At 40.0% G+C, this 19,337-nt stretch overlaps 1 protein-coding gene across 1 annotated transcript; it reads left to right on the forward strand.

Annotated features, from left to right (window-relative positions):
* Positions 1-3,170: 3,170 nt before the first annotated feature.
* LOC123667282 (modular serine protease-like) lies at positions 3,171-18,082 on the forward strand. Its single transcript, XM_045601238.1, has 9 exons — positions 3,171-3,374; positions 5,867-5,982; positions 6,635-6,840; positions 12,245-12,457; positions 12,845-13,006; positions 14,323-14,447; positions 15,321-15,497; positions 16,485-16,647; positions 17,608-18,082. Exons 1-9 carry the CDS (start codon positions 3,171-3,173, stop codon positions 17,805-17,807), a joined length of 1,566 nt encoding a protein of 521 aa, XP_045457194.1. The 3' UTR covers positions 17,808-18,082.
* The last annotated feature ends 1,255 nt before the right edge of the window (positions 18,083-19,337 follow it).

A 19,337-nucleotide genomic window follows, 5' to 3' on the forward strand; every position in this document is an offset into this window, starting at 1 on the left:
AAAAAAATAAAAAAAATTCCTACCTATTCCTTCCTATTATTTTTGTGTCTAGTGTTTCCATCTTGTGTCAAATTGTAATACTATTTGGTAGTGTAAAATTTCAATAATATTTGGCTTTTTAGTTAAACAAAAATACGAAAATACTTTTTTTCTCATCGCTATGGAAATTTGATACACGAAAGTATCAAATTTGATAATTAAATGTGTATAATTAATATAAAACCAATAATATTTAAATAATTTCGTTCTAAATATACCTCACATGTTATTATTGATCACTAGTTATTTATTTATTGAAATGTAGTTAATCATATCACAAAAAGTCATGTATAATCTTCTCTCTAATTTATATATAAATATAAAATTCTCAATCACAATGTTAGTTACAATACTCCTCTGAAACGGCTGGACTGATTTTTATAAAATTTTATGTGCAATTTTTCAAGTTGGGGGAGGGGGATTTAGGGGGTTAGCAACATATATGGCAAAGCAACGTTTGCGGGGTCAGCTAGTTTTATATATGTATAAGACATTAGTTAATTACTTAAAATTGGAATCTGAAAATTATACAATGTGTTGCTCTGAAAAAACAAAGATTTTATTATACATAAAATTAAAATTAAATATTTCTTTTATATGTGACTATTATGAAGTGTCAAAAATATCTTTATAAAACAATACATATTACTTCTGCTATAAAAAAGGTACTATACAAATATACAAACTCAAAGGAATATATTCCTTTATATATATTTGTTTGCAGAATGTATTGGCCAAATGATTTCAAGTGCCGAGATGGAACCTGCATTACAGCCGACAAGAAATGCGACGGGAAGGTCGATTGTCCTGATGGTACCGACGAGAAGCACTACCTCTGCAGAAAAACGCAGTAAGATCATTACAGCACAGACAAACGCAGTAGTATACATTTTCGTGAAAATCTATAATATAAAAATGACTCGCTGAATGTGTTGCTAAGCGCAAAACTCGAGAACGGTTGGACCGATTTCGCTAATTCTTTTTTTAAAATATTCCTTGAAGTACGAGGATGGTTCTTACGGAGAGAAAAATTATAAAAAAAAATTAATAAAATTAAAGAATCGACTGTTAGGCGATACGAAGTTCGCCGGGTCAGCTAGTCCAAAATAAATATTTATTCTTATTTGAGTAAACTAGAATAAAAACATTATATTAAATGAATCAAATTAAAATAACAAATTTTGCTCTCAATTAGTATTACGTTCCTGTGATGAGTAAGGTGGCCAGAGCTCCTGGGGGGGGGGGGGGTTAGCTTTGCCAACGTCCTTGCGATGCTTCTGGTATTACAAGCATCTACAAGCTACGTTAATGGCTTACCATCAAATGGGCGGTACGCTTGTTTGCCGACCTATTTATTTATTTAACAATTTATGTACACTAGGATAGCAAAAGGAAATAGCTGTTATAAGCAATGCTGGTATAAAGGCACTATACTTATCATCATTACAGCCTATACAGTCCACTGCTGGACATAGGCCTCCACAAGTTTACGCCAAAAATAACGTGAACCATGTGTTTTGCCCATAGTCACCACGCTGGGCAGGCGGGTTGGTCATCGCAGGGCTGGCTTTGTCGCACCGAAGACGCTACTGCCCGTCTTCGGCTTGTGTATTTCAAAGCCACTAGTTGGATGGCTATCCCGCCACAGGTCGGCTTTTTAAGTTCCAAGGTGGTAGTGGAACTGTGTTATCCCTTAGTCACCTCTTACGACACCCACGGGAAGAGAGGGGGTGGCTATATTCTTTAGTACAGTAGCCACACAGTACGCACTACTTACACTACTTATCCTATGATGGAATCTCTTCCAGTAGTCCTGCCACAGGAAACTTATAAAACAGTCGCAAAATTAGCGTGTACAATCTAAATATATTAATAATAAAAATATAATATATAATAAATACATAATTAACCGACCTATTACTATACAAAAAAAACTCTAGAATCAAAACATAAATTGACTCTTATTATTTCAAATTCATTATATCCACCAAAAACTCTTTCAGATGTCCAGATTACATGTTTCGATGCACGTATGGCGCATGCGTCGACGGGTCAGCACCTTGCAATGGTGTCTCGAACTGCGCCGACAACTCAGACGAGTTACAGCCGAAATGCAACAACAACAGCGCAGTTATTGGGTAAAATTTGATGATGATGATGATGTTTAAAACATATCAAAAGTATGGAATAGCATATTTTTGTGTGGTAGTAAAATGAATTACAAATTGGCGTTATCATTTAATACGCGTGGATGAGGAGCGGAGCGGGAAATGATTTCAAGCTTATAGAAGATCACAGATAAAAAAAATTGCCCTCAAGTAGTGTGTTTTTTTTTATGTCACTAGGTCGGCAAACAAGCGTACGGCTCACCTGATGGTAAGCGATTACCGTAGCTTATAGACACCTGCAACACCAGAAGCATCGTAAGCGCGTTACCGACCCAATCCCCCCAGGAGCTCTGGTCACCTTTCTCACCAACAGGAACACAATACTGCTTGAAAACAGTATTATTTTGCTGTGATCTTCTGTAAGGTCGAGGTACTACCCCAGTCGGGCTGCTTCATATTTTGTGTCTAGTAGTGTAGATGTTGTGTTCCTGTGGAGAGTAAGGTAAGAGCACCTAAGGAGGCTTGGGGGTAGGGTTAGCAACGCGTTTGGTATTGTAGGCATTCATAGGCTACGGTAACCACTTGCCATCAGGCGAAGCGCACTCGTGTTTACTACCCTGTAGTGGTAAATAGACGCCGCGTTGGCGCAACGGTCACAGCCATGGATTGTACCTGTTACGACGGCGGTTGCCGGTTCGATCCCCGCACATGACAAACATTTGTATTGACCATACCATTGTTTGCCGTGGTCTGGGTGTTTGTGCAGTCCTTGTGGGTCTCCCCACCGTGCCTCGAAGAGCACGCTAAGCCGTCGGTCCCGGTTGTTATCATGTACACCTGATAGCGATCGTTATTATAGTGAATATATTATCCGCCAACCCGCATTCGAGCAGAGTGGTTGATTAAGCTCTGATCCTTCTCCTATATGGGGAAAGAGGCCTATGCTCAGTAGTGGGATATTACAGGCTGAAACGAGCGGTATATAGGGGAAACTCTTGCCCAGATTTGACTAAACCTTTTAATATGTATATAATAATTTGTTACAGTGATGAATTCAAATGTAACGATGGTACTTTATTGGAGCTATACAAAAGATGTGATGGCATCAGAGACTGTAAAGATGGTTCAGATGAAACCTTGAATGCCTGCGCTGGAAACATTTGCCCCTCCTACTTGTTCCAGTGCGCGTATGGGGCCTGTGTCGAAGAGGGAGTTGATTGTAATGACGTGAGATACATTTTCATTTTATTTTATTTATTTATTTTATACTTTATTGTACACCACAAATATATTACGAACAAAGCATAAAGATAGTTACAGACAGTGAAGTACAATGGGCGGACTTATGGCTAATTAGCCATTTCTTCCAGACAACCCAGACATAAAAAGGAAACTTATATTGGGTAGGTGGTGTAGATGTGTAATAAACTTACATATATATGTCTACATTCTAATACTTATAATAAAATAAAGAATTTATTATTATTATTAGTATTATTATAAAAAATACATAAATAAATAAAAAGAAGAATAAAAATATAATATATATTCTATCATAAACTGAACACAGTATGTGAGCAATGAACGTAAATTGAAGATAACAAATAATGATAAAAACACAAATATACATTATATTATAAACAAAATGAGAAAAAAGAAGTTTTATTTAGGCGTCAGCTACTAGGTCCCTCCACCGTGCCTCGGAGAGAACGTTAAGCCGTTAGTCCCGGTTGTTATCATGTACACCTGATCGCGATCGTTACTCATAGTAGGGAGTATATCCGCCAACTCACAATGGAGCAGCGTGGTGGACTAAGCGACTCTTCTCCTAAATAGAGTAAGAGACCTATGCCCAGCAGTGGGATGTTTCACTCTTAATCAATCAGTCAAAAATTTGTTGTCTGTCTCCGACATACAGATATTTATATACATTGATTAGCGATAAATATATATCAGTAATCAATTCATTAGAAGCAAATGTAATTTTAATTTGTAAAGTGATTTTTAATTTGACAAACATTAACTTGCTTGTCTTAAGAACAAATGGCTGTTTTTTTATACATACATGGTCGTTTGTTCCTAAAGTAAGCAATTTAATGCTTGTGTTATAGGTAACAGCCGACGGTATAGCTACTTTATTTTTTTTTTCACTAAATATACTTATAAATTATAAATATATAAATAAATATTTATATTTCACCCCGACTCGGGGTGGGAATCGAACCTACAACCCTCGGAGCATTTCTGCTCCAAGGGTCAACGGGCTAGTAAAAAAAGTGTTTATGACTTTGGATAGCATTTTTTTGGATTATAAACACCGTCGTTTGGGTATTTACATGATCAACGTGATTCTTTTAATTGGCATAACTTTTTTATTTATAAAGTGATTGACATTAAACTAACACTAAAAGTGTTAAAAGTGCATAATATATTAGTAAAAACTACATCTAAATCGGTTAAGCCGTTTCTGAGATTAGCACAAACGCTCAGACAAACAGACGAAAATTCTAACAATCATTGTTTTGGGTGCTATTTGCGTTGATAAAGGTCCCAATAATATTTTTTTCTCATATATCTTCCGTGTGCAGACAGCGATCCCTTACATTTTCAATATATATATTGATTGTTATTTACAATTTTCCTCTTTATAATTCAAGTGTCCAAAACCATAACATGTGGTTTGAAAATGATTAGTGTATAATCTCGTTATGAGTCAGAAAATCAATAATATTATATTGTATATACAATAAATTATACACGTGGATGAGGAAATATTTAAGGATATTTTTTTTTTTCAGTAACATTACTTTTGCTAATATTCGTCAAACCGAATTCAAAAAACTATTGATTTATTGATTGGTTCAGCCTGTAAAATCCCACTGCTGGGCATAGTCTTCTTTATCCTTGTACGAGAAGGGTCAGAGCTTGATCCACCGCGCTACAGGCGGATTTAATCCCTACGATAAGTAATCAGGTGTAACAACCAGGATCGACAGCATAACGTGTTCTCCGAGGCATGGTAGGGAGACTTACAGGGGAAAGAGATCTGTCTCTCTATGAGGGGAGAACATACACCAAAACCAGAAACATATATTTGTTTAAATATTTGTTTTAATATTTCCGATGATAAATTGTATATAATTCTATTTGAATATATAATATTATGTACTGCGTGTCGTGTGTATACTTCTCTATATCACTTTGATATTTTATTTTATTGTATGTATTATAACGCTAATTAATTATTTTTGTTTTATTTGTTTAATTTAATTCATAAATTTGTTCAATTTAATTTATTTAGTTTGTTAAACTCGTTAAATTTATTTAATTTATTTTATATGAAAAAGCATGTTTTAATAATTAATGATCACTAATTTAATGTAATCTAATACGTATTATTTCTTATTTTGTACTGTTTTTTTTTTAATTGATTGAAATTTTGATTTGAGCAAATTGAGATAATGATCGATGAATTTTGTATGGAATTAAATAACGCTTTATTACTATTATTATTATTATAACGCTTTCCTTTATCATATTAATTTTATGTACAACTATACCCAGCACGTGTTATAGTGTCTTTTGTCAAGTCGGTTGGCTGGAAGAGATTGCTGTGTTACATGTGTTACGTGTTAGGGTCGCGTTTTTTTTTATATATTATTATTCATTTTTGTGTTTTAGTGTACAACAAAACATATTTCATTCATACATCATTTCAGGTTTTTGATTGCGCTGACGGCTCTGATGAATCGGAAATACTCTGCAAGCGAAGTACTCCGCCTGTTACCACGTCCACCAACGAACCTCCGACCACCACATCAACCATTGCTGTGCAGTAAGTAAAAACTTTACTCATTTTATGATTTTTCTTCAAAGACGAAGAAAATATTTTACAAATATTCATACCTTTTTCTAATAAAATAAATGTAAGAGGTTGTTTGTAAAGTTAAGAGGGTTAATTAATAAAATATTATGAAATTTTGTGTGCATATCGGGTAGGTCTGAGAATCGGCCAACATCCAGTTTTCTACCCCTAAGTTATAGGGGGGGGGGGGGGGGGGATTGAGAAGGTAAATAAAATATAATTATGGCAAAACAACGTTTGTGGGGTCAGCTAGTTATTACTGTAAATAGACAATATTGTTTTCTATCGATCACTTCCGCCTCAGTCTTAATTAACCTAACATTCGTATATAAATTATATTAAATTTATGGAACTAATTTCTTTATACAACTTGCCTGCTACTGCTTTATTTGCTACATTAATTTTTGTGCTTCGTTGCTTTAGTTCTTATTTATTTTTGTAAGGAAAAACTACTAATGTAATGATGATTAAACGTAGATAGCTGGAGATCAAAAAATAGCATATAGGCTCATTTTTATCCAGACATTCCCACGGGATTGAATCACACGGATGAAGCTGCAATTTGCAGTAAGTACGCATATATTAAATATCAGCTTTCATTAATTTCACCTGTAACTTCCAGGATATTGAATATGTGTATGCTGCCTCCGCACCCGAAAAATGGCCGATTCTTGAAAAACGGTGACTCAGACATTTACGAACCTGGCGAATTGATCACCACCGTGTATCTGAATATCACTTGTATGCCAGGATACAAGGTGGTTGGCGATGAGGTGGTGTTCTGCATAGGGGGACTGTGGTATCCCGTCTCGCTACCTTCGTGTGTCCGTAAGTACTGAGTAGTTTTATACAACTAGGTAACAAGCCTACAGCTTACTTGAATGTAAGCGATTACTGAAGCCTATAGACGCCTGCAACCTTCAACCAATAAAATGTGAAAGTTGGTGAATGGAGCATATGAGTGCACTTCCCGCTGCACCGGAGTTAAGGTGGAGTCAGACACGGAGCTCTAAGGTATTGTAATATCTCTGAATCACGTAAAGTTAACCCCAAAACTTCAAACACGATATCTTCGAAACCACGGGATTTACGCGAAACGCACACTACGGGGGGCTAAAAAACCCACCCTCGCCACCACCCTTTACCCTCCCACCCCCATTTCACCCCATAAATTGGAGGCCACTTAACTAATGAATGACCAACTCTTCTTCTAACCTCAAAACTTTAACCATCGATATCTCCATAACCATGGGGTTCCGAGGTGTGATAGTAGTACCAGGGGTAGTGTTCCCCACCCTCCCCTCCCCCATCCCCCCACGGTCCCGAAATTCGGTTTTACCTAATCTAGATCTTAGCCGGATATTCCCTTCTGTGCCCTAAGCTCAGTATATGTAATTATAATAATGATAAGGGGACATCCATTAATTACGCGAGCTATTTTTCGATCAGTTAGACGCCTTTTTTTTTACGTGGGGAAAATCCATCATGGATACCCTCCAGCACGGGGGCGCCAGAGGGTTATGGCAGACTCCTACTGACTAAAAACCACCAAGTGTGAGCTGTCGTCAGCCTGAATGGGGCGAGATGGGGTCGCGTTAGCATTCGCCATCTCACCCCGGCGGTAGGCCCGGATAAAGCCTCTGGGCCCCGGCACAATGGTTGGGTGGCCTCGCTCACAACAAGGCCACCCCTCAGAAGTGTGGGGCCGTGTCGCCCGGCCGGCTGAAGTCCCCCGACTATCGGCCGGCGACCCCACTATTACGAGGGGGGGAGGAGGTGGGCAAACCGTCTCCTCCTTGCCCCCGTACGTCTGCGCCGGAGTGGGTCAGCGGAGACGTCATTCTCCCTGGCCCGCTCCGCGGTCTCCTTCTGCGTCATTACCTCTTCGTAGAAGGAGACCGCCGCATGCCACGATTTCTCACTGTCGAGCATGGCTTCCCAATCCCACGCGGCGGACACCTCCAGCGTGTGGAGCGCCGTATCCTCTGGTGCCCCACACTCGTGGCAGGCTGGAGTCGCCTCCCGTCTCGCGATTTGGTGCAGGTACTTGCCGAAGCACCCGTGTCCGGAAAATACCTGCACCAAACGGAAGGTCAGCGGCCCGAACCGCCGCCTCACCCACTTTTGAAGGACCGGCCTGATCGCGTCCACCGTCCACTGCCCGGGGACCGGTGGGGCCAGGTCCTCCGTCCACCGCTGCAACAGGGTGTCCTGCGCCTGCCTCCGCATGCGTGCGACCTCCTCCAACGTTGGGGGCTCCCCCCGGGATCTCCTCGCCACCACGAAGTGGTAAATTTCGGCGAGGATCTCCGTCTGTAATTCCCAGGGGGGATCGCCGGCCAGCACGCACGCCGCCGTCCAGGACACCGTCCGGTAACTGCGTATCGCCCTCGTCGCGATGACCCGCTGCGGACGTCGCAGCTGGATTTTGTTGGCGCGACCGAGGGCGTCCGCCCAGATGGGTGCCCCGTACATGGCCATACTCCGGATGACTCCAGAGTACAGCCGACGGCAATGGGCACTCGGACCACCCACGTTCGGCAGCAGCCTCCCCAGTGAGGCGGCGGCTCTCACGACTCTCGGAGCTAGCTGGTTAAAATGAGCCCCGAAAGCCCACCTCCCGTCCAGGGTGAGACCCAGGTACCTCATCTAGGCCCCAACCCGGACCTGGACCCCATCCAGAGTAACCTGTGTACCTGGACGGGGTCCCCCTCGAGGCCCGTGGAACATCAGTTAGACGCCTCCCTTAGGTGAGATTTAGTGAGATTTACCTGGAGCCTCCCCTTAAGTGAGATTAACGCTGAATATAATAGGAAGGACGCCTGGAATGGTCACCTGAAGGATCTCTGGTATTAATCTCTGTCGCTAGATTAAGTAAAACATTTGTCTCAGCTTCAGTGCAAAGTTCAATGTTATTTTAATGCATATTGCAGTTTTCGCGAACTCAATTTTGACTTATTGATTCAGCCAGTATTATTCCACTGCTGAGCATAGGCATCTTCCTCTATGTAAAAGGCATCAGAGTTATCTTATCTACCACGCTGTTCCACTGCGGTTAAAAAAAATAGATAAATTGCAAGCCGTTAAAAGATACAATATAGATACAATACATTTTTATATTTTGCAATACAATTCGAAAATATATCAATATTATGATGACGATCCGTTAGCGCAACGGTCACAGCAGCTGGTTTTGTGGCTATTGTGCCGGGGGTTGCGAGTTCTATCCCCGCACATGACAAACATTTGTATTGGCCGTACAGATGTTTGCCGTGGTCTGGGTGTTTGTGCAGTCCCTGTGGGTCTCCCCACCGTGCCTCGGAGAGCACGTTAAGCCGTCGGTCCTGGTTTTTATCATTTACACCTAATAGCGATCGTCACTCATAGTAGGGAATATACCCGCCAATCCGCGTTAGATCAGCGTGGTGGATTAAGGTTTGATCCTTCTCCTACATGGGGAAAGAGGCCTATGCCCAGCAGAGGAATATTATAGGCTAAAGCGTAGCGTCCTTAATTATATGAATTGTCAGTTTAATTTTTTCTGGTTTTCATTTTGAAGTTTTTGTTAGTTTGATTAGTTCTTTGACGCAGTACTGGCGTAATACTTGTAATTATATATTTACTAGCTGTGCCCGCGGCTTCGCCCGCGTTGAAATCAGTGTGTCACAAAGTTTTCCCGGCAAACTTCCAGCGAAACTCTCATCAAAATCGTCTTAGCCGTTCCGTAAACCTTCCTCTTGAATCACATGAAAATCCGTTCAGTATATTTTGAGGAAATCGATCACATACACTTTTGGGGGCATTGTTTTATAATACACTAACTGTTGCCCACGACTACATCCGCGTGGTTATGAAGATATGCATTACTATTAAGATGTTTAACGCATTTTTTTTTATTTCAATCACTTGAAATGCTTATTACACTTTACAACTTTTTAAAAGGCACAATTTAGTATAATTTAATAGTTGTTTTTATAAAACCTCTCTATACACCACATTCTTAGTTTTATTTTCAGGCTGCAGTATAAATAACCTATCGACGAACTTATAGCTGCTGTATATGTTTCATACAAACTATCAACCCCAATTAAACCCTCTTAGCGGTGGAATATCGCAAAATCCATTCTTAGCGGACGTTTACTAACTATAATCCACCTCTCTGCCAAATTTCATCTTTATCCATCCTGGATGGATGGACCCTCCAGCAATTTTTGGGTTCTCGTGATGAGTGAGTCAGTGACCTTTCTCTTTTATATATATAGATTACGATGCATTATTTGGACACCTCCTCACCATCTATAGAGCATACATTTCAAATTTCAAGTCTCTTACTTAAAAAACATAGGACTTTCATATAAACTTCCAACCACCATTTTATCCCCTTAGGGGTCGAGTTTCGTAAAATCCGTTCTTAGCGGATATTTACGCCCTATAAGAAATCTACCTGCCAAATTTCGAATTTGAAGTTGGTCTAGTTTCGGAGATTTCGTAATGAATGAGTCAACCTACCATCCCCCGTTTTAACCCCAAAAGGGAGTTGATTTCTAAAGATACATTATTTGGACACCTCCTCACCATCTATAGAGCATACATTTTAAATTTCAAGTCTCTTACTTCAAAAACATAGGACTTTCATACAAACTTCCAACCCCCGTTTTATCCCCTTAGGGGTCGAGTTTCGTAAAATCAGTTCTTATCATATGTTTACGCTCTATAAGGAACCTACCTGCAAAATTTCAAGTTTGTAACTGTTATACTTTCGGAGATTTCATGACGAGTGAGTCAACCTACCATCCACCGTTTTAACCCCAAAAGGGAGTTGATTTCTAAAGATACATTATTTGGACACCTCCTCACCATCTATAGAGCATACATTTTAAATTTCAAGTCTCTTACTTCAAAAATGTAGGACTTTCATACAAACTTGCAACCCCCATTTTATCCCCTTAGGGGTCGAGTTTCGTAAAATCCGTTCTTAGCGGATGTTTACGCCCTATAAGAAACCTACCTGCCAAATTTCGTATTTGTAGTTGGTCTAGTTTCGGAGATTTCATGATGAGTGAGTCAACTTACCATACCCCGTTTTAACCCCAAAAGGGAGTGTATTTCTAAAAATACATTATTTGGACACCTTTTCACCATCTATAGAGGATACATTTTAATTTTCAAGTCTCTTACTTCAAAAACATAGGACTTTCATACAAACTTGCAACCCCCGTTTTACCCCCTTAGGGGTCGAGTTTCGTAAAATCCGTTCTTAGCGGATGTCTACGTCCTATAAGGAGTCTACCTGCTAAATTTTAAGTTTGTAGGTGTTATAGTTTCGGAGATTTCATGATGAATGTGTCAACCTACCATCCCCTGTTTTAACCCCAAAAGGGAGTTGATTTCTAAAGATACATTATTTGAGATACCTCCTCACTATCTATAGAGTATACATTTTAAATTTTAAGTCTCTTACTTCAAAAACATAGGACTTTCATACAAACTTCCAACCCCCGTTTTATCCCCTTAGGGGTCGAGTTTCGTAAAATCAGTTCTTATCATATGTTTACGCTCTATAAGGAACCTACCTGCAAAATTTCAAGTTTGTAACTGTTATACTTTCGGAGATTTCATGACGAATGAGTCAACCTACCATCCACCGTTTTAACCCCAAAAGGGAGTGTATTTCTAAAAATACATTATTTGGACACCTTTTCACCATCTATAGAGGATACATTTTAATTTTCAAGTCTCTTACTTCAAAAACATAGGACTTTCATACAAACTTGCAACCCCCGTTTTACCCCCTTAGGGGTCGAGTTTCGTAAAATCCGTTCTTAGCGGATGTCTACGTCCTATAAGGAGCCTACCTGCCAAATTTCAAGTTTGTAGGTGTTATAGTTTCGGAGATTTCGTGATGAGTGAGTGACCTTTCGCTTTTATATATATTATAGATATATGAATTATTTCTATGTATTTTTATCAAAAAAATATTTAGCTATAACAGTCGGCTGTTACCTATAAAACAAGCATTAAATTCCTTACTATAAGGAACAGACGACCGCATGTGTATATTATAAATTATTTACCAGTTATATATTTATTGTTAGTCGTTGTATTAATGAATGCAGTATTGCGTATAATTTGAGCAACAATTACTTATGAAACAAATGTACCTAAACTATTGGTTAATTTTATTTTGTGCCTTGTTAGCAACCATTATTTAAATTAATAATTAATTGTCCAGAGGCTTGCGAGCTTCCTCCGTCTGAGAGCGTGGAGTACCGGTGCATCATACGCGATGCCAAAATGGAGGGCACCAGGGAGTGCTCTTCACTGGAGGCGGAGGGTACGATGGTCCAGCCCGAGTGTCGGCGCCCTAACTACTACAGCCCTATAACTCTGTCCTACATGGTCTGTGTGGATGGTCGCTGGAGCCACACGCCTATCTGCCAGCCTGGTCAGTATAACTTAATGATAAATAATAACAAGATAATTTGAATTCTATTTATATGCTACTGATGGGCATAGGCCTTTTTCTCCATGTAGGTGAAGGATTGCAGCTTAATCCACCACGCTGCTCCAATAGATGGATATTGGTATCTACGTCGCTGTTTGGTAACAACCGGTAACAATAACTTTACGTGCTCTCCAAGGTACGGTGAGAAGATCCATAAGAACAAACGCCCAGACTGGAGGCGAATATTTGTATAACACATAAATCCGAGTGGTAGTCGAACCCACAACCACTTGTGTTTATGTGCCTTTATGTAGAGTGCATGTATGTAACTATAAGTTAGCTTTTCCTGTTACAATGACTTGCGTTACAACTTAATGAGTGATACAGAGTGCGGGACATTGACACCGGTGGCGGAGCCCCTGATCGCAGGAGGATCCCAGGCTAGGCGGGGCGAAGTCCCTTGGCATGTCACCGTCTACTCGCAGCTAAAAGGACGCTTCCAACAGATCTGCGGAGGCTCTCTCATCAGTGATGAAGTCTTCATATCCGGTCAGTATCACCACCAATAGATATAAAATGATTGGATTGCAAATATTTGGATGTGACAAAGGCTACTGAATAAATTAGAACTTAGAACACCTACAAAATCTAGCAATACGCTTCATTTTTAAATAAAGGTGGATCTATATTTGACTGACGTGTCGTGTCGTGACGCATCAGAACAGAATCGCTATTATACATTTTATATGACAACGTTGACATTTATGTATGTGTTATGTCACGTCGTGATGGCTTCTGATGTGTCGCATCAGAACCGATCCCGATTCGCATCAGATAAGCGGGTTCCGGGGGTGCTGAAACAGCGCCATCACAACACGTCAGATTAATGTGAACAGTATTGTGTCATGACGCATCAGCGTCGTTTGTTTATTTACGTAAATTGTAAAAAAATAGTTTATTTGGCTCTTAAAAATGGATGACTTAATTGAAATTGTACGACAATATAATGTTATTTATAATATAAAACATAAACAATATAATATACAATATATCTGTCTATTGATTGGATGAATCCAAAATCTCCTTCTCTTTCTTTCTTTTTTTAAAACAGTTGCGAGCATGAAAAATTGAATATCTTCTTCAAAATTTGAATCAGATTCCGATGACTTATAGAAGAACATTTCAAACGTTTGACCTTTTCTAGAGCTGCGGCTGTATTGAATCAAAATACCACCTTGGAACTTAAGAAGCTGACCGATGGCGGGATCACTATCTGACCGCTGGCTTTGAAACACACAGGCCGAAGACGGGCAGCAGCGTATTCGTTGCGACAAAGCCAGCCCTGCGGTCACCAACCCGCCTGCCCAGCGTGGTGACTATGGACAACACACATGAGTTCACGCATTTTTTACGCGAACTTGTGCAGGCCTATGTCTAGCAGTGGACTACAATAGGCTGGAATGATGATTTTTTTTGTGTTTTAAATGCAATAAATAGTATGTAAAATCTATATATTACATTGCTTTTTTTACAACTTGATCAGCAAACAAGCGTGCGGCTCACCTGAGGGTCAGCGGTTACCGTAGCTCATAGACGTCTACAACACCAGAAGTATTGCAAGCGCGTTGTCGACCCTACCCCCAAGTCCCCCCAGGAGCTCTGGTTACCTTACTCACCAGCAGGAACACAACACTGCCTGAAAACAGTATTATTTAGTCGTGATCTTCTGTAAAGTCGAGGTACTACTCCAGTCGGGCTGCTTTATATTTTGAGCAGGTAATTTGCTGTGCCTTACCTTAGTTGCTACTTCTTGTATATCATCTTTACCCCCGCCCCCTCTATTACTACTTGTGTGTTGTGTATAGCGGCTCATTGTTTCTGGATGGAGGGCTACGGCGCCCTACCTCCGGAGCTATTCGCAGCCGTAGCAGGGAAGCTGTACCGCGCCTGGGACGACCGTCGAGACCTCCCCTACGCGCAGTTCTTACCGGTTAGTACTGTTAAATTACTGTGTAAAATAATTTATATCGACAAATCATGATTCAGCCTGTAACTTCATACTTCTGGCTTTCTCCATATAAGAGGAAGATCGACGCTTAATCCACAACGCTGCTCTACTGCGGGTAACATTGGAATATCAGAAACGCAGGTAGGCGAAAAAATAGGACTATAATATATAATAATAAAAATAGTAATATATATATATATATAGGTGCGTTACCTCACAAGCTTTGACTGAGTTTACCGATTTCAATTATTCTTCTCGTTAAAATTTAATTGAGATCTGACTAGTACTTTTTTAGTAATCTCTAATAATGCGTATGTACTTGACTATTTTGTCGACTACACGTTGTATTAACTGAGGTAGGGCACAACAGGAAATTTCCTACTTAAAAAAAACAGTCCGACTGGGGTAGTACCTCGACCAAACAGAAGATCACAGCTAAATAATACTGCTTTCAAGCAGTATTGGGTTCCTGTTTGTGAGTAAGGTGACCAGAGCTCCTGAGCAATGCGCTTGCGATGTTTCTGGTGTTGCAGATGTCTATAGTTTACGGTAATCGCCTACCATCCGATGACCTGTAAGCTTGTTTGCCACCCGTGTACAAGTAAATTAATAATGACATTGATGACAATGTTATACTCACTCGATTACGATCACGATTCTACCCGTAATATCTCATTGCTGGGCATATAAGCCTTAGACTTCGTTCTCATGGTCATGTGAAATAGTAACTACCTGGCCTGGAAGTGGCGTTTTAATCTAACATCACATGCGAGAAAGAGATATCAAATATGTTTAAATATCGAGGCAATTATTTTTAAGAAGTGAAATTCAGTCACACACACTTTTATATTTTAGATAAAGGAGATAATCCTAGCAAACCGGTTCGCTGGTGCCGAACTACTGTACCAAGACGATTTGGCCATCATAAGAGTTTCCGGGAAATTTTTATTTCGACCATACGTCAGACCGGTCTGTGTGGACTTCTTGCCAAAGTTCAACGAGTTCCAACTGCGTCCTGGAAATAAAGGAAAGGTTAGTACTTGAACTAGTTATGTAAAGGTATAGATAATGGCGCCGTTTTTTAAAAGACTCACTGTGGAGTTTCTTGCCGATCTTCACTGCAGAATCTACATTCTGAATCGGCGATAACTTAAATTTTAACGGTAACTGAAATTTTAATCTGTAAGATGACGATTCAAAGGTGCTTTTGAAGCCTATTTAAATGAAGTTGTTTTTTATTTCGATTTTGGCACGAATATTGAGCGCTGACCTTCATCCTACGCAGAAATGAGTTTATTTTGTGCGTCTGCATTTTAAGACACATAAAAATACAGTAGAATTCAGATCTTCCTCAATTTTTGAATTCGGTTAATGATCATAATAGAAATTCTGCTTGCAATAAGTATGTTAAATTCATTTGGTAAAAAAAAAAACTAAATGAATTGGCAGGTTCGGCAAAATTTCGGTGGTAGTCACCGAGTGGCAAAAACCACGCCACTGTCATAATTATATAGATATTTATTGAGGACTTAACACTTCTACACTTTATTTATTTTATCTTGCACTAAAGAAGACTGTCTTCTGTTCGTGAACTGAACGATGAGACACTCCGAGTCAAATGTTAGATATCCATCGATATAGTTGTTTTTATGGTAATAAATATATAATAATGCGTATTTGACTAGACTGACCTATGTACTAGACTTGCCTACAGATCCGAGACCCTCCAATTAATGCAGTTGAAGGCTCCCGCAGGGGTTTTGGTCGGTATTGCACCCCTAAGTGCTGAAGCCGACATACGGTCTAGGAATGCCTACCCAGGCATCCTGGATATCACCCGTAAATGGATTCCCCTGCGATACCAAAAAAAAAAATGTACTAGACTTCTCTTTATTGCACTCTAAAAATATCACAAGTACAGAGAGACTAACAATATTTACAGAGAATGCCAAAAAGAGGCGGCTTTATTTTTAAAGCAGTAATGAATTAAATATTTTGATTTCGATATGATTGTATTAGGTGGCGGGATTTGGTCTCACCAGCGACCAGCGAGAATCGGAGTCAGCTGAGCTGAAGGTCGTTGAGCTGCCGTACGTGGACTGGGAGGAGTGTATGCGGGTCACGCCCCCGGAGTATTCCCCCTTCCTCATCGGCAACAAGTTCTGCGCTGGCTACTTGAATAGTGAGTTAATTTTTCATCAACGATAGCTAGGAATGTTCATACAACTTGGTTGGCAAACAAGCGTACAGCTCACCTGATGGTAAATGATTACCGTAGCTTATAGGCAACACTAAAAGCATCGCAAGTGTTACCGACCCTACCCCCAATGCCCAACGTTTAAGGAGTCCAGTGGTGCTAATTGTATTCCGGGTCTCGTGTTTAGACGTGTAGTCCTGAATTGACTTCATTTCCAACGCATTAATTCTCTCTCTCTCTTATGCCACTAGTATAATGTCGTCTTCATTAGAAGTAATTCACCATATCCTCAAGAAGAGTAACAGGACAGACCTCTCGTACTACGGATGGAGTGTGCTATGAATATTCAGTCTCTTTAATTACCTGGATGATTGCCAGCTAATAAGCGACCGACAATACGGGTTTCATCGTGTCTAATTTTATAGATATCAATGAATGATGGTAGAAATTAAATATCAGATGATACCGTCCTCTCGTTTGTCTTACATATTTAAAAAAATATCGTTACATTACTCTTACATCTTACATATTTAGATAAAGAGGCTGTAAAGCGTCTCTCTCAGCGATGTTTATATTATTTTACACCTAATATTTGTATACCAAGCACTTTATTTGTTTCTTTAGGCGTAAGGGGTTTTTACTCCTAATATTTGTGTACCAAGCACTTTATTTGTTTTTTAAGGGGCCAACTCCCACAAAATGTCAATAATTATAAATATAGTCAAGCCAAGCATGAAACACTGTACCATTAACCATCTTTATTCCTTAATCGTGACGATGTGTCCCGGTACAAGACGAGGTGGCATGTTACGTGACACGACGCGGTGTAACGTCGCGCGACACGACATAGCATCACGTCATGTGACACCGCGTGGCATCACGAGGTGTAACGTCAGGACACGACGCGGTGTCACACGACGGGACGTAATCGTGAGATTTATTCAGGTACGGCGCTGTGCAAGGGCGACAGCGGTGGCGGGCTCGCTTTCCCTTCATACGCGGAGGCGACGCTGCGGTACACGTTGAGGGGTGTGACGTCAACGGGCCCGCTCGCAGCGAATGGCGCGTCCTGCAACCTGCACGCGCTCACCGCCTTCACCGCACTGCAGCCACACCAGAGCCTCGTGCGCGCGCACTTGCACTGACACCATCACCATTACCACTACTGCTATCACCACCTCTACCACTGCCATGCAACTATTACCTAACTTAGCTTAAAAAAAATTAACTAGAGATGTATCTTCGTACTTATAGTATAAGCTAATTTATTATTGCTCAAGTATAGCTATTGTATATGTTCGATTTCAAATGCTATTTTTTTAGTATAGTTTAAAACAATAATTACTACTTTGTACATATTTCAATACGTTTCTAACTGTACACTGTGTATGTCTTTATTATATAAATAAACATGTAAATAGTAAGTTATACATTCTAAGATACATATATACATTGAGTTATCTAGACCTCTTTATTAACGCTAGTCTTATTGCTTTTACACTTAAGATATTAGACTTGTTGGTATGGACAGAACATACTAGAATACCCACTAACATCCTGGGTTGTCCGCCTTATCAAGGTGGTCGCTTGCGTATACTACCGTAATGTCATGACGGTTGAGTTGCCTCTGTTATCTGGAGGAAACTACAACAATTCAAGAACAATCTCTTCTTCCTAGTATCTTCCGAATATCCGCGAACGGTCGGAACCCCACGACTATCGGATAGGAATATAATAATATCGATTGGAGGAGGAGGACGATACACTCGTCTCGAGGCTACATCGGTAGAACAGTAGTTGGTCAGGTCTGATTAGTGTGTCCGATACACTTGAGTTAGTGTATGGGGCGCTGCTCCGATATCTAGGCCCAGGTAGAACTCTAACCAATTACTTCGACCTTAGCCAAGTTCCTGGTGGCTGGGATTAGGTAACATGCAAGTGCCCAAATACTAAATTTCTTTCTTTCTTTCAGGAATTCTACCTTTCTTTCATTCTTTCTCCATTCTTTCCTTATTTTTTCTTTCTTTTAGAAATTAATATCTTTCTATCTTCATTTTTTTGTTTCTTTCTTTGTTTCTTGACGGACCCAGCGTCGCACTCACTTGCTTTGCCTGGACCACAACTACTTTGGTGATAGAGTCGTTCAGTTCAGAAATACGAAAATTTTCGACCTTTGTAAGCTGGACGATTGTTGTCATCCCATCTAATGCCTTGTTTAGCTCCTGCCTCAGACGATGTGTATCTTTCAAGGTCTAACCCTTCGCCACCTCTAACCTCAATAGTGGCGTGCTCAATTTCTGAAAATATCATTAATCTATACATATCCAAAGACATATTAAGCCGATCAACAAAAATTGAGAGAGTTTGACTGGGAAGTCTTAACGCATTCACCATATATAGCCCCGATCTTGCACCTTCAGATTTCCATCTTCGGTCCCTTAAGAATTATTTAAGTAGTGCAAAGTTAATATCAATAGAGGACTGTCATAAGTACATCTCGCTGTTTTTAACCGACTTAAAAGACAGGTTACTCAATTTGACCGTATATATTTTTTTTAATGTATTTTTGGGAATATCTTCGTCGTTCATGAACTGATTTTGATAATTCTTTTTTTGTTGGAAAGGAGATATCAGGACAGGGAATGGAGATATAAGGAGGTTGGAAGGGAGGATCT

Source organism: Melitaea cinxia, chromosome 27, assembly GCF_905220565.1.
Source record: "Melitaea cinxia chromosome 27, ilMelCinx1.1, whole genome shotgun sequence".
Taxonomy (NCBI): Eukaryota; Metazoa; Arthropoda; class Insecta; order Lepidoptera; family Nymphalidae; genus Melitaea; species Melitaea cinxia.